The sequence below is a fragment of the Lithobates pipiens genome, unplaced genomic scaffold (genome assembly GCF_037356315.1).
Source record: "Lithobates pipiens isolate NorthernLeopardFrog02 unplaced genomic scaffold, aLitPip1_a1.2 Scaffold_18, whole genome shotgun sequence".
Taxonomy (NCBI): domain Eukaryota; kingdom Metazoa; phylum Chordata; class Amphibia; order Anura; family Ranidae; genus Lithobates; species Lithobates pipiens.
In genome coordinates this window covers 492,189,117-492,204,657 of record NW_027507758.1, presented here as the reverse complement: position 1 = coordinate 492,204,657, position 15,541 = coordinate 492,189,117, and the positions used below count along the sequence as shown (strand labels likewise).

The following is a 15,541-nucleotide window of genomic DNA, read 5'->3' as shown; positions in this document are numbered from 1 at the left end:
TCGCTGCTGTGCCTCTTATATGATTGGCTCGTCTTGTATTTATTTTCGTCAGCAAGGCCGCGGATTGGCTAGCGATTACGTGATACGGCAGGATGTTGCTCGTCGCCGGGTGATGAGGGAGTGTGGAGGCGCTTAAGTCGCCGGTACTGGCAGATAGGGAGGGAATGGCGGCGGCCGCTGCCGCTCCGTCGGCGGCTCCCTCCGCGCCTCCTCCCCCTCCCCCTCCACCGCCCGGGTCAGGAAGACTACCGAGCCGTGTCCTGGAACTGGTCTTCTCCTACCTGGAGCTGGCCGACCTCCGCAGCTGCGGCCTAGTGTGCAAACATTGGTACCGCACTCTGCATGGGGACGAGAACAGCGAGGTGTGGAGGAGCCTGTGTCTGAGGACAATCAGCGAGGAGGCCCTGAGGACCGATGTGCTCTGCAACCTGCCCACATACAAGGCCAAGGTGAGGCCTGACACCCATTACAGCTTCTATGGGGAGCACAGCATTGGAATGTGTGGGGGGAGCGTGGCGTGGGAATGTGTGGGGGGGGGGGGAGCGCGGCGTGGGAATGTGTGGGGGGGGGGGGGGGAGCGCGGCGTGGGAATGTGTGGGGGGAGCGCGGCGTGGGAATGTGTGGGGGGGGGGGGGGAGCGCGGCGTGGGAATGTGTGGTGGGGGGGAGCGCGGCGTGGGAATGTGTGTGGGGGGGGGGGGAGCGCGGCGTGGGAATGTGTGTGGGGGGGGGGGAGCGCGGCGTGGGAATGTGTGTGTGGGGGGGGGGAGCGCGGCGTGGGAATGTGTGTGGGGGGGGGGAGCGCGGCGTGGGAATGTGTGTGTGTGGGGGGGGGGGGGAGCGCGGCGTGGGAATGTGTGTGTGGGGGGGGGGAGCGCGGCGTGGGAATGTGTGGGGGGGGGAGCGCGGCGTGGGAATGTGTGGGGGGGGGGAGCGCGGCGTGGGAATGTGTGTGGGGGGGGGGAGCGCGGCGTGGGAATGTGTGTGGGGGGGGGGAGCGCGGCGTGGGAATGTGTGTGTGGGGGGGGGAGCGCGGCGTGGGAATGTGTGTGTGGGGGGGGGGAGCGCGGCGTGGGAATGTGTGTGGGGGGGGGGAGCGCGGCGTGGGAATGTGTGGGGGGGGGGGAGCGCGGCGTGGGAATGTGTGTGGGGGGGGGAGCGCGGCGTGGGAATGTGTGGGGGGGGGGAGCGCGGCGTGGGAATGTGTGTGGGGGGGGAGCGCGGCGTGGGAATGTGTGTGTGGGGGGGGAGGAGCGCGGCGTGGGAATGTGTGTGGGGGGGGGGAGCGCGGCGTGGGAATGTGTGTGGGGGGGGGAGCGCGGCGTGGGAATGTGTGTGGGGGGGGGGAGCGCGGCGTGGGAGTGTGTGTGGGGGGGGGAGCGCGGCGTGGGAATGTGTGTGTGGGGGGGGGAGCGCGGCGTGGGAATGTGTGTGTGGGGGGGGGGAGCGCGGCGTGGGAATGTGTGTGTGGGGGAGCGCGGCGTGGGAATGTGTGGGGGGGGGAGCGCGGCGTGGGAATGTGTGTGGGGGGGGAGCGCGGCGTGGGAATGTGTGTGTGTGGGGGGGGGAGTGCGGCGTGGGAATGTGTGTGTGTGTGGGGGGGGGAGCGCGGCGTGGGAATGTGTGTGGGGGGGGGAGCGCGGCGTGGGAATGTGTGTGGGGGGGGGAGCGCGGCGTGGGAATGTGTGTGGGGGGGGGAGCGCGGCGTGGGAATGTGTGTGGGGGGGGGGATCGCGGCGTGGGAATGTGTGTGGGGGGGGAGCACGGCGTGGGAATGTGTGTGTGTGTGTGTGTGTGTGTGGGGGGGGGGGAGCGCGGCGTGGGAATGTGTGTGTGTGTGTGTGTGTGTGTGGGGGGGGAGCGCGGCGTGGGAATGTGTGTGTGTGTGTGTGTGTGTGGGGGGGGGAGGGAGCGCGGCGTGGGAATGTGTGGGGGAGGGAGCGCGGCGTGGGAATGTGTGGGGGGAGGAGCGCGGCGTGGGAATGTGTGGGGGGAGGAGCGCGGCGTGGGAATGTGTGTGTGGGGGGGGGGAGCGCGGCGTGGGAATGTGTGTGTGGGGGGGGGGAGCGCGGCGTGGGAATGTGTGTGTGGGGGGGGGGAGCGCGGCGTGGGAATGTGTGTGTGGGGGAGCGCGGCGTGGGAATGTGTGGGGGGGGGAGCGCGGCGTGGGAATGTGTGTGGGGGGGGAGCGCGGCGTGGGAATGTGTGTGTGTGGGGGGGGGAGCGCGGCGTGGGAATGTGTGTGTGTGGGGGGGGGAGCGCGGCGTGGGAATGTGTGTGTGTGTGGGGGGGGGAGCGCGGCGTGGGAATGTGTGTGTGTGTGGGGGGGGGAGCGCGGCGTGGGAATGTGTGTGGGGGGGGGGAGCGCGGCGTGGGAATGTGTGTGGGGGGGGGGAGCGCGGCGTGGGAATGTGTGTGGGGGGGGGAGCGCGGCGTGGGAATGTGTGTGGGGGGGGGGATCGCGGCGTGGGAATGTGTGTGGGGGGGGAGCACGGCGTGGGAATGTGTGTGTGTGTGTGTGTGTGTGTGTGGGGGGGGGGGGGAGCGCGGCGTGGGAATGTGTGTGTGTGTGTGTGGGGGGGGAGCGCGGCGTGGGAATGTGTGTGTGTGTGTGTGTGTGTGTGTGTGTGTGTGTGTGTGTGTGTGTGGGGGGGGGAGGGAGCGCGGCGTGGGTATGTGTGGGGGGAGGAGCGCGGCGTGGGAATGTGTGGGGGGAGGAGCGCGGCGTGGGAATGTGTGGGGGGAGGAGCGCGGCGTGGGAATGTGTGGGGGGGGAAGCGCGGCGTGGGAATGTGTGGGGGGGGGAAGCCCGGCGTGGCAATGTGTGGGGGGGGGGGGGGGAGCGCGGCGTGGCAATGTGTGGGGGGGGGAGCGCGGCGTGGGAATGTGTGGGGGGGGGAGCGCGGCGTGGGAATGTGTGGGGGGGGGAAGCCCGGCGTGGCAATGTGTGGGGGGGGGGAGCGCGGCGTGGCAATGTGTGGGGGGGGGGGAGCGCGGCGTGGCAATGTGTGGGGGGGGGAGCGCGGCGTGGCAATGTGTGGGGGGGGGAGCGCGGCGTGGCAATGTGTGGGGGGGGGAAGCGCGGCGTGGCAATGTGTGGGGGGGGGAAGCGCGGCGTGGGGAAGAATGTTGATTCGGACTACACAGCATGGACTAAGAGTCGTGGGAGGGGTTTGTACTTCCAGCAGAAACACTCTGATAACATGGGGCCCATTAACACCAGCGATCAGCAGTAACTGCAAATGCTGAATATACTGTCTTGCCATTCACATGACTGGGTTGCATTGCCACAACAGAACTGCCAGATTTCGTCAAATATTGATGTTTTCTTAGACCCCTTTCACACCACACCGCCCATAGCGTGGGCGTTTTACTGCCAGATTTGCGGGGCGCTTTTACCCCCGCTAGTGGCCAAGAGGGTTAAAACCACCGGCAATACGCCGCAATAGCGGCGTTTTGCTGGCGAAATTGCAGGACTGCCCCATTGATTTCAATGGGGAGGAGCGGTAAACACACCGCTCCTTCACCCCTCCAAAGAAGCTGCTGGCAGGCCTTTTCCCTGATGTTCTGCCAGCGCACCGCTGTAGTGTGAAAGCCCTCGGGGCTTTCACACTACAAACAATGGTGCAGCTTTTTTAGGGTGGATTGCAGGCGCTATTTCTAACGCTATAACACCTGCAAAACGCCCTGGTGTGAAAGGGGTCCTAAAGAGAAGTACAACCAAAGCTTGTTTGGCTGTACTCCTGTGACCCGATTTCAGAAGACGGCATGCTGCCGTCAGAGCCAGTCCAGGCTCAGGAAAGATGGTCACCATATGGTAGGGATCCCCCTATATGCCTGGACTGGTACCCAACTCAGCCTCTCGGCAAGCCACAAAGCGCATTAGCTGGCCTCTCCCACCCCCTCGCGCAGCCCAGCGCCACAGTGAGAATGGGGGAGGCGGGGCAGAGCAGAAAATGGTGACAGACAGTTACCAGCTCTCGGCTCAAAGAGCCATGAGAAGCATGCAATCGGTGGTGTTTGGTTCTCAGCCTTGGAGCCAGACTGATGCTTCCATCTAGGCAAGTATGATTCTAAAAATAAAATCCTATACATCTTTTAGGGCTGATGGTTTTTGTAGCTGCAGGCAAGCACTTTTCTAAGTATGTAAAGGCTGCAATACACGGCTTGAATTTCAGATGGGTCCTGCTAAATGAGCAGAAATTTGAGTCATAAGTGTTTTTGTCAGCACCACTTGCTCAATAAAAGTCGATTGACCAGGGAGCTGGGTGGAAAATTGTTAGCCAAAAATCGATTGCATTCAAACAGATCAGGTATTCTGTTAATCAGTGTTTACATTTTTACTTTGATGGTAACTTCCAGTTTCTGATCTGACATAGAATTTTTTTTTTTCACTTAATTTTAAATGATGCAGAGTGCAGCTGGAGGTGCTAGAACACAAAGGTCATCTGGGACTCCATGGTAGGGAGATCACTAGGGGAGGTGTTTGAGTATCCAAGACCTGGCTCGGTAAGCTTTGCCTAATACTAAGGCAGTGATCTCCAAACTGTGGCCTGGGGGACAATTTTGACCCCTTGCTTGCCTTTATATGGCCCTTGAGGCACTGTTCCTCCCACTGCTGCCAGCGATGGGGCACTATTGCTCCCATGGATGCCAATTATAGAGCACTATTCTGTACCCTGATACCAACAATGGGGCACAACTCCTCCCACTGATTCCAATGATGGTGGCTTTGTTGACTCGCACTGGCTAGTCTGGCCCCCTCAGTCTAAAGGGCATAAACTGGCCCTTTGTTTGGAGACCCTTGTACAAAAATGACACTTCTGGGTGAACTGTCAGACGTAGCATCAAAGGCCTGTTCTTTTTGGCTTTTTTCCCATTTGCCTGTGCCAGATGTGTACTTAAAGCCTAACTATCTTTTATTAACTCCTGGCCCCTTACCACGTGGTCAGCTGTCAGCCAATGACAGCTGATCACGTTATGTAAACAGATCGGTAATTTTTATTTATTTTTCTCCTCACGCTGTCAGCGTGAGGAGAGAAAAAAAAGCCAGTCGCTGTATGTGTGTTTGTTTTTTTTTTTGGCTTTATTTATTTTATTTTTTTACGAAAAATAAAAACCCAGAGGTGATTAAATACCACCGAATAAGAGCTCTATTTGTGGGGAAAATTATAAAAAATTTTCATTTGTGTACAGTCTTGTATGACCGTGCAATTGTCTTTCAAAGAGTGACAGCTCTAAAAGCCGAAAATTGGTCTGGGAGGGAGGTTTAGGTGCCCAGTAAGCAAGTGGTTAAAGGTATGAGTTGACTGGTCTACAGGTAACCAGTGCAGAGAGCAGACTGCTGTAGGTGCCTAATGTAACTGTAGAACTAGGCTGGACCCCTTAGTCAGAATAACAGTGCTTCTATCTTTTATTGATTTATTTGTATATATGTTAATGACCACTCTCTGTAAATTGAGCTCACAAACAACGTTTTTTTTTTTTTTTTTTCTTGTCTTCAATGCAGGTTCGAGCTTGCCAGCATGGGTTCAGCTCCAATGACTGCTCAAGGAATGTATATATTAAAAAGAATGGCTTCACTCTTCATCGAAATCCAATTGCTCAGAGTACTGATGGCGCACGCACCAAAATTGGCTTCAGTGAAGGGCGCCATGCCTGGGAGGTATGGTGGGAAGGGCCACTTGGTACGGTAGCCGTTATTGGCATTGCTACGAAACGGGCTCCTATGCAGTGCCAGGGATATGTGGCACTACTTGGAAGCGATGACCAGAGTTGGGGATGGAACCTAGTCGATAATAATCTGTTGCATAATGGAGAAGTCAATGGAAGCTTTCCACAGTGCAATAATGCACCCAAATACCAGGTGAGTGGGAAGAGCCCTTCATCTTTGTATCCAATGGTTTAGGTCCCAGTTGTTTCCCTTGCCTGTTTTGACCAGTATTTAGGGATTCATCTTGTACACCACTATAGCAGGCATCACTAAATAGTGGCCTGTGGTCTGGATCCGGACCAAGGCAATGTCCTGTTCGGACCCCTACAGTCCACCATTAAGGAGCCATTCTGCTGTCGGAGCCAACAGTGGGAGGCAGGACAGCCCTAGACGGAGAGCAGGAGCCGATTAACCAGTTCCCGACAGGCGCACGCCGATGTACGTTGGCAGAATGGCACGGGCAGGCATATTGGCGTACAGGTACGTCCAATCTTCAATGCCACCCTGACATCGCGAGCGAGCCGGCGCGCTCGCGTGCCGGCCGGGACCCCGTGAGTCTGATCGCGGGTCCCGCGGACTCGATCGCCGCGGGCATACCCCTGATCATCTCACGGGACGGCTGAATGGAGGAAATGCTGTGTAAACAGCATTTCCCCATTCTGCCTAGCAACTAGTGACGCTGATCTCTGCTCCACGTGATTGGAGCAGAGATCAGTGTTCACTAAATGAAAGCCCAGCCCCCACACAGTTAGTAACACACCCCTAGGAACACTTAACCTCTACACTGCCACCCACTGGTTAACCCCTTCACTGCCAGTGTCATTTACACAGGAATCACTGCATTTATATAGCAGTGATTGCTGTATAACTGACAATGGTCCCAAAAATGTGTCAAATGTCCGATTATGTCCACCGCAATGTCGCAGTCACAATTAAAATCGCTGATCGCTGCCATTACTAGTAAAAAAAAAATAATAATAAAAAATTATTAATAAAAATGCCATAAAACTATCCCTATTTTGTAAACGCTATAACTTTTGCGCAAACCAATCAATCGCTTATTGCGATTTTATTATTATTTTTTTTCTACCAAAAATACTTAGAAGAATACGTATCGGCCTAAGCTGAGGGAAAAAAATGTTTTTTTTATATATTTTTGTGGGATATTTATTATAGCAAAATGTAAAAAATCATGCATTTTTTTCAAAACTGTTGCTCTTTTTTTGTTTATAGCGCAAAAAATAAAAACCGCAGGGGTGATCAAATACCACCAAAAGAAAGCTCTATTTGTGGGGAAAAAAAGGATGTCAATTTTGTTTGGGAGCCACGTTGCACGACCGCGCAATTGTCAGTTAAAGCGACGCGTTGCCGAATCACAAAAAGTGGTCTGGTCTTTGACCAGCAAAATGATCCGGTCTGTAAGTGGTTAAGTTGACCAGTTCCCCACCAGCGCTAGCCGATAGACATTGGCAGAATGGCACGGACAGGCAATTGGGCATACAGATACGTCCCTTTAAATTTGCCGCCGAGCCATCACACTCAGTGTCGGCCGGGACCTCCGTGAGACGGGACTCGATCACCGATACCCGCGATCGTCTCACAGAGGAAGAACGGGGAGAGGCTAATGTAAACAAGCATCTCCCCATTCTGCTTAGTGACAGTGTCACTGATCTGTGATCGAGAGCAGTGATGTGTCACACGTAGCCATGCCCCACCACTGTTAGAAACACTCCCCAGGACACGCTTAACCCTTACCCTGCCCCCTAGTGGTTAACCCAGGGCTCGACAAACCCCGGGCGCCAGGTTGCATTTGTGACTAGAATTAGCGACCTGGCGCCTGGGGCAGCACAGCTGGGGGTATCCTGTCTCCGTGCACCCCCCCGGCGTGATCGCGTGCGGCCGCCGGCCGGTAATTGGGGCCGCGGCTTTGAGGCCTTCTGCGGGCCTATGTTTCCTTCTGGAATCTGGCGCCCTCTAGTGGTGGCTGTTGGTATGACAGCCAGCAATGCTAATGGAGCTTTCACTGCCCGCCCATCTCCTCCCCTTTACTTAGAATAAAAAATATATATCATGTTTAGGAGTTCTAACAACCGAGAGAATAAAATGGTCGTTGCAATACTGTCTGTCACACCGTATTTGTGCAGCGGACTTACAAGCACACATTTTTGGGGGAAATTTATTTAATTAAAAAAAAATAAGACAACAGTAAAGTTAGCCCAATTTTTTTTATATTGTGAAAAATGTTACGCTGAGTAAATTGATACCCAACATGTCGCGCTTCAAAATTGTGTCCACTCATGGAATGGAGACAAACTTTTACCCATTAAAATCTCCATAGGCAACGTTTAAAAAATTCTACAGGTTGCATGTTTTGAGTTAGAGGAGGTCTAGGGCTAGAATTATTGCTCTCGCTCTACCAATCGCGGCGATACCTCACGTGTGGTTTGAACACCGCTTTCCTATGCGGGTGCTACTCACGTATGCGTTTGCTTCCGCTTGCAAGCTTGGCGGGACAGGGCGCATTTAAAAAAAAAATATTTTTTCTTAATTTAACTTTTTATTTTTTCACTGTTCTTTAAAAAAAAAAAAAAAAAATTGTCACTTTTATTCCAATTACAAGGAATGTAAAAATCCCTTGTAATAGAAAAAAGCATGACAGGTCCTCTTAAATATGAGATTTGGGGTCAGAGAGACCTCAGATCTCATATTTACACTAAAATGCAATAGCTGGCTCCTAGATTCCAAGCAAACTTGCCAAGCCCTGGGTTAACCCCTTCACTGCCAGTGTCATTTACACAGGTATCTGTGCATTTGTATAGCACTGATTGCTGTATAAATGCCAATGGTCCCAAAAAACATCGTCAATGTCGCAGTCACAATAGAAATCGCAGATCGCCGCCATTACTAGTAAAAAAAAAAAAAAGAGAGAAAAATGCCGTAAAACTATCCCCTATTTTGTGAACGCTATAACTTTTTCTGTGCAAACCAAACGCTTATTGCGATAAAAAATATTTATCTTTTCCACTGTACCAAGCTGCATGATGCAGAAGCACTGTTTGGTGCACAAGAAAATGTCGCATGTGTGGGGGTGCCATTAAGAATTTAATGACTGGACCTTCGTAAACATCAATTAGGGCTCAGAAGTTTTCGTATTCTGAGAAATGCCCAACTAATCTTAAAACTGCTCCCCCCCCAAACACCTGTACTAACTAACCTGTGGAAAAAGATGTAAATACTTTTTTACATTATTCAGGCCACTACAGTTTGGTCATGTGCAGCTGCTGGCTTACTAAATGGACACTTGCCCGTCCTGCAGTCCCTCGATGTCGGCTCTGCAGCTGATGCTTCACGCCGGGAACCCTACTGCGCATGCATGAGGCCCTGCTCCTCTCTCCTATTAGCCCAGCGGCCAAGGGAGGATGACGGAGCCCCGCAGTGACGCCGCGGCTGGACTCCCGGAAGTATCCTGTGCTGTACAGGGGCATGTTAGCAGAAGTGTGACCTCCTGGAGTACAGATAGGCCATGCTCCCACATAAAATTCCAAGACGAAAACTACATTGATGCCATGTACACATGATCTGACTATCCGGCGGACTTAGTCCAGTGGACAATACGCTCCGTGTGTGAGCTCCAGAGGACTTTCTTTCCAAAAGTCCGGTGGACAATCCACCTGTCTGTGTGCTAGTCCACCGGACTTTTGAAATGAACGGACTTGCCCAAACATGGAGAAAAGTCCGTTTAATTTTGAACGTGGCTCCAGGTAGCCGGGACTAGCGAAGGAAGTGAATGTTGCCGCCTCCATCTGCAAGATTGACACCTCGCTGGCCCCGTCACCTGGTATGGATTTAAAGGGGACCCCCTACGCCGAAAAAAAAAAAAAAAAGGCATGGGGGTTCCCCTAAAGTCCATAGCAGACCCTTATCCGAGCACGCAGGCCGGTCAGGAAAGGGGGCGGGGGACGAGCGAGCGCCCCCCAGCCGTACCATGCCACGTGCCCTCAACATGGGGGGGGGTGCTTTGGGGAAGGGGGGGCCCAAAGCACCTTGTCCCCATGATGAGGACAAGGGCCTCTTCCCGACAACCCTGGCCGTTGGTTGTGGGGATCTGCGGGCTGGGGGGGCTTATCGGAATCTGGGAGCCCCTTTAATAAGGGGGCCTCCAGATACCGCCCCCCACCCTATGTGAATGAGTATGGGGTACGATTTACTCTACCCATTCACCTGGAGAAAAAAGTGTAAATAAATACAAGTTTTTAAAATGTATTAGACAGCTCCGTCTGTGGGGGGGGGGGGTCTTCTTGCCGGAATCCTCATATCTTCTGCTCTTTTGCTAGCTTTTTTTACTAGCGGAGGAGCCCAGCTTTCTTCTGTCCCGCTCTTCGGGAGTCTTGTCCTGCTCTTCGGTTTTTCCTGCCGGTCCTCCGCTATCTTCTTATAGCTCTTTTACTAGCGTTGGCCTGGTCTTCTGTCGCCGCCGCCTTCCTCTCTTCCGTCCCTTATGATGTCACAGTCCAGGAGGATGCTGGGACTGTGGCATCAGGGGTGGGGTCACCATGTCCCTATATAAGTCGCCGCACAACGCGTCCCTATCATTGCGGCCAGAGAGCGCTGTGTCAACATCGCAAGGAAGAGAATTAGGTGGCGGCAGAAGACCAGGCCAATGCTAGTAAAAGAGCTATAAGACGATAGCAGAGGCCTGGCAAGAAGAATCGAAAGAGCGCGACAAAACCCCCGCAGTCGGAAGAAGACACCCGGATGGCGCAACGACGAAGAAGAAAGCCGGGCTCCTCCTCTAGTAAAAGAGGGAGGAGTCTTGCGAGAAACACCCCCCCCCCAAGACTGAAGAAGAGAAGACCACCGGAGCTGTCTAATAAATTATTTTAAAAACGTGTGTGTGTGGGGGGGGGGGGGGGGGTTTGTGGTGTTTTTTTTTTTTTATATACACTTTTTTTCACCATACTCATTCACATAGGGTGGGGGGCTTCCGATAAGCCCCAAGCCTGCTGACCTCCACCAACCAATGGCCAGGGTTGTCGGGAAGAGGCCCTTGTCCTCATCAACATGGGAACAAGGTGCTTTGGGGTGGGCACCCCCCCATGTTGAGGGCACGCACCCTGGTATGACTCAGGAGGGGGTGCTCGCTCATCCCCACCCCCTTTCTGGACCGTCCGGGCTGCGTGCTCAGATAAGGGTCTGCTGTGGTCCGTGGGGGGACCTCCACACCGTTTTTTCGGCGTAGGGGTTCCCCTTTAAATCCATACAAGGTGACGTGGCTAGCAAGGTGTCAATCTCGCCGATGGAGACGGCGACATTCACTTCCTTCGCTAGTCCTGTCTACCTGGAGCCACGTTCAAAATTAACTGACTTTCTTCTGTGTGTGGGAAAGTCTGTTCATTTCAAAAGTCCGGCAGATTGTCTGCCGGAAAAGTCCAGTCGTGTGTGGGCAAGTCCGCTCATTCGGAAAGTCCGGCGGACCTCCACTGCAAAGTCTGGTGGGTTGTCCGCTGGACTAAGTCCGCCAGATAGTCCGATCATGTGTACGCGCCATTAGTTGTTCTTGCTGTTCTTCAATGTCTAGTGGGGGCTGGCAGGATTACCTGGTATTTCACACAAAGGATGCAATGCAAAGAGAGATTACTTTTTACACAAGTTCATGGTAATAGACATATCAGAAATATAAACTATTGGGTAACATGCACTTGAATCCAGTAAAAGCTGAGTTTTAGTTTTTTATCGTTAAAATAAAAAAAGCTGACTTTTTTTTTTTTTGACAGCATTCTAAAAGGCACATTTCTACATAATGGTCTATGGAGTCAGATATAAAAAAAAAAGGCAATTTGTCACTAATTTTGGCTTTCAATAAGTGCCATCTGGCTGTATAGGCTGCATGGTAAATAGAAATAATGTCTTCTTCAGGGTACTTGTCCTGAAGACTATTTTTTTATATATTCCTGTCCATATTTGGTGTATGACCTACCAACACAGGCAGAAATAAAACTTCTGTTTCTCTTAGTAGAGGGGAGGGCTGGAGCGCATGTCTTTTTGTCCATGTTCTTGTTGCAAGTTTTCCCCTCGCTGCCTGTCTAGTGAAACTGTCAGCCCGTCGGGTACACGTTATTGGTGTTGCCTGGTGGTTTGTTGTCTTTTCTAAATTTTGATTCTGGGTTTACCACAGTTCTGGCTAGTGTGATGGTTTTGCAAATGTGTTCAATTGCAGCTTGATCTGATTATTGTTCTTTCACAGATAGGTGAGCGGATCCGAGTAATTTTGGATATGGAAGACAAGACCCTGGCCTTTGAGCGTGGATATGAGTTTTTAGGGGTGGCTTTTAGGGGACTTCCAAAGACCTGTTTATACCCAGCAGTGTCGGCTGTGTACGGAAACACAGAAGTGACTTTGGTCTACCTTGGAAAACCACTGGATGGATGATTGTACTCCGGGAGATAACTGCGGTCGGGCAGGAGAGGCTGAGCATGTGACAGAGAAGACATGACCCGATCTGTGGATACCCACCAGAGAGAAGCGATCAAAGGATTCTCCTTCCTTACCTTCAGGCTTGGAGGAGTCTCAACAAAACACATTTGCTGGTCGTCTGTGGGTCGTTGCTATGTGTATGGAGATTAAGGGTTTTTTTTTTGTGGTTTGTGGGGTCAGTATGGATGTAGAGATTGGGGGAGTTTTATACTTCCCTACCTCCTTCCCATCTGAAGGCAGGAATCCAAGGTCTGGAATTCTTAATTTTATTTTTTCCACTCTGGTCTGAACATCCGGCACAGGTTACTGTGGTGTTTTTAATCATACAGCTGGGTATTTTTAATTGTATATTTAAGATGGTATCTGCATGATGCCTAAATTTTGTTTGTTTTTTGTTTTTTTCCTTTCCAGTTTTATCTGAGTCTAAACAGAGTACAGGTCTACTTTGCCCCCTCCAATCATTTTGGCCTTATTTGCACTTTTGTGTTTAAAAACGCAGGTGTTTTTGGGCATCTTAGTGCAACCTGCATGCCTTTTTTAACTTGAAAGCCTCTTCCCACCAGAAACCTAAACCTTGCAAACGCTTGTTAAAAACGCTTGCATTTCTAAAAACTACGGCATGAATGGGGCTTTAATCATTTGGCTCAGGTCAGGCTTTATTAAAGGGAAATCATAAAGTTTATACTTTTTAGAATTTTAAAATGAGTACATGTTATTAGTCATCTGTGCAATTGTGATGTGTTATGGGTATTTTTATTTTGTGCGGGGTGGGTGGTATTTGGTTTTTATCCAGTTCCTAAAATATGTATAGAGAAACTTATGCTATTTTATAAATCCATTGAGGCAATTGTAGTATGAATTATATATTGGCTTCCCCTATAAAATGAAGCATGTTTATTATGGTAAGAGCTGTTTTGCTACATCATACTGTATGTAATGTGCAGATAGAATGGCTATCATCGGTAGCAGAGATTTTCATATTGACCAGATCTTGCTTGTTTTCCAATACGTTTTTGGTGTGGAAGGCTACATATGGAAACACACAGGTCTTCAATGTAAGACGCATGCAGCACCTATGTGACACTGCCCAGTGGGGAGTATATTCTGAATGCACAATGGATGTAAACTGGTTCTCAAGTGTCCAGACATGATGTATTCCAAAACAAGCTCTTCACTGTGGTCAGATGTACTGAGGCTCAAACATTAGCCATGTCTACAGAGCCTTATGTGTAAAGTGTGATGTCTGTATTATCTCCCACATTTTCCTTCTAATCACCTGGTTAAGGCCCCATACAGTGGCCCATAACACTACGGCCTTCTTCATATTGGATCATGCAGCAACTTAAAAAATGCATTGTATAATGACCTTTAAATATGTGGAAGATGACAGTCCAGGTTCACAGTGAGTTGCGGAAATAAAGCCGTGTGAGTTTAGCTAAACTTGCACGATTTCAAACAGCTGTGCGGGTTTCTGCACAGATGTCAATGGAAATCGCACCCCCCGCAATCACAAAATAGTACAGAGACTACTTTTTGAAATTGGTGCAGCGCTGCACTGATTAGGACAGTGCCATTGCTGCCGATTTGACATGTCAAATCGCCCCAATGTGAACCAGGGCTAAAACCTGTTTTTTGGGGAAATCAATTCTGCTAATTTGACAACACATCAGTGGTGCAGCTTTTTAATGTCAGTTTGGTATTCTCATACTTGTAGCTATTCTCTGCCTAAAACTTTTTTTTTTTGTTTAATGCTGCGTGTGGTGGCTTTTTTTTTATTTTTTTTTTTTGTAGTAGGAGACTGGATTTTAGACATAACTGTCAAATGCCCTACATGTGTTTTCCATGCATTGCAGAATGTTATTTTTCAATCAGATTGTATCAAAGAAGCCCCTGCATGTTTAAAAACAAAACAAAAAAAAAAATGCATTGATGTAAGCAGGCTCCACAGAGAATGTGAATTCCAATGTCGTGCAGGTCTGTGTGCCAGCAAGCATAAGAGAAAATGCAGTGTGAACAGGGGCTATGGGTAACCAATAAACTTAGACTGTTGGACTGTACCAGGTTATTAATGAGCAGTAGTTGATGCCTAACGGACACATTCTGCGCTATTCACGCATATCCCTGAGCACATTAACATGCCTAAAACGATGGGGTTGATTTACTAAGGCAAATCCACTGTGAATCTGAGGGGAAGATCTGCTGCTTTCTATCATCCAATCGTGTACAAGCAAAAATGCGTTTTTTGTTTTGTTTTTTGTCCCCCCCCCCCCCTCAGATTTACAGCGATTGCACTTCCAGTCCACTGTGGATTTAGCATTTAGTAAATAAACCCCAATGGGTAGGCTTGTTGTGGTTTTTTGTTTTCAGATATCCCAGTACCCAAGCATGAAGTGAACACACACCTGCCCTCAGCACTCCACAACACATGTAATAAAGAACATATGCATTGCCTTACAGTGGTGCTGGAAAAAAAAGAGGCAGGTGTCTGTGTTTTTTTTTATTTTTTTTTGTTTTTTTTTTGGGCCTGTGGCCACATGTTGAAGGCCACACAATGCCATCTGAAAAGCCAAAAAACCGCACCTCCGTGGGCCTTAAGTATGCAGGGTGCAAATTTTAACAGGAAATCTTTTTGTTTGACTATAGCGAGGATATTACAGTTTATAGCTGTAAAGTAAAGCACAAGCTTCAGGTTGGGAATCCTTGATTGCAGAGGTAAACATATTCTTTATTTTAGGATTTCTCATGCAGTCCAGAAATGAGAAGGCCTCGGAGCATAGTTTTTCTACTGATAACAGAACCTATTAGGAAAAACAGTCTTTAGTGGCATAGACTGCTTGGTCTCAGGGATCTCTCCAACTCCTAACGTTTATGGGGATATTCATCCTGCATTATGGCTGTATTGTATTATAAAAACCTTCCTGGACATACTCTGGCCTGTTTGGGAACAAAATGGACAATTTTATACTTTTTCTTTATTATATATATATATATATATATCTCAAACTAAACAATACACAATCATTTTTTAATGGAGCTATTGGACTAGGGCCGAGGATGGGCAGATAAATTACACTATGGCTTCCATGGATGTTGGCTGTGGGCAGCAAAGGCTATACTATATGGCATGAAAGAAATTGTAAGTGATAAAAAATGGCAGCCAAAAGTGGCATACACCACAGGTGGGTTTTTTTTTTCGTTTTTTATTTTTTTCGTTTTTTTTTGCCGTTTACAATTAAGACTGTCATAATCCTTATTAGAGATTTCTGCAATTTTTAACTTGCAATATTTTAATAAAGAATACACCTTTTTCACCAGCATAAGACAAATGGGAATATCAAGCTATTTAAAAGAAAA

The 15,541-nt window shown here is 50.2% G+C and overlaps 1 protein-coding gene across 1 annotated transcript; it reads left to right on the top strand.

The window, feature by feature from the left end:
- The first annotated feature begins 10 nt into the window (after positions 1–10).
- On the top strand, positions 11–14,244 carry FBXO45 (F-box protein 45). Its single transcript, XM_077488600.1, has 3 exons — positions 11–449; positions 5,509–5,865; positions 11,957–14,244. The coding sequence occupies exons 1-3, from the start codon at positions 165–167 to the stop codon at positions 12,140–12,142; spliced, it is 828 nt and encodes a 275-aa protein (XP_077344726.1). The 5' UTR covers positions 11–164; the 3' UTR covers positions 12,143–14,244.
- The last annotated feature ends 1,297 nt before the right edge of the window (positions 14,245–15,541 follow it).

Excerpts from the sequence above, each read along its gene's own strand:
- FBXO45 (XM_077488600.1), top strand. The coding sequence starts at position 165 with ATGGCGGCGGCCGCTGCCGCTCCGTCGGCGGCTCCCTCCGCGCCTCCT. Across the intron at positions 450-5,508 it reads TGCCCACATACAAGGCCAAG|GTTCGAGCTTGCCAGCATGG; the intron begins GTGAGGCCTGAC and ends TCTTCAATGCAG. Across the intron at positions 5,866-11,956 it reads ATAATGCACCCAAATACCAG|ATAGGTGAGCGGATCCGAGT; the intron begins GTGAGTGGGAAG and ends GTTCTTTCACAG.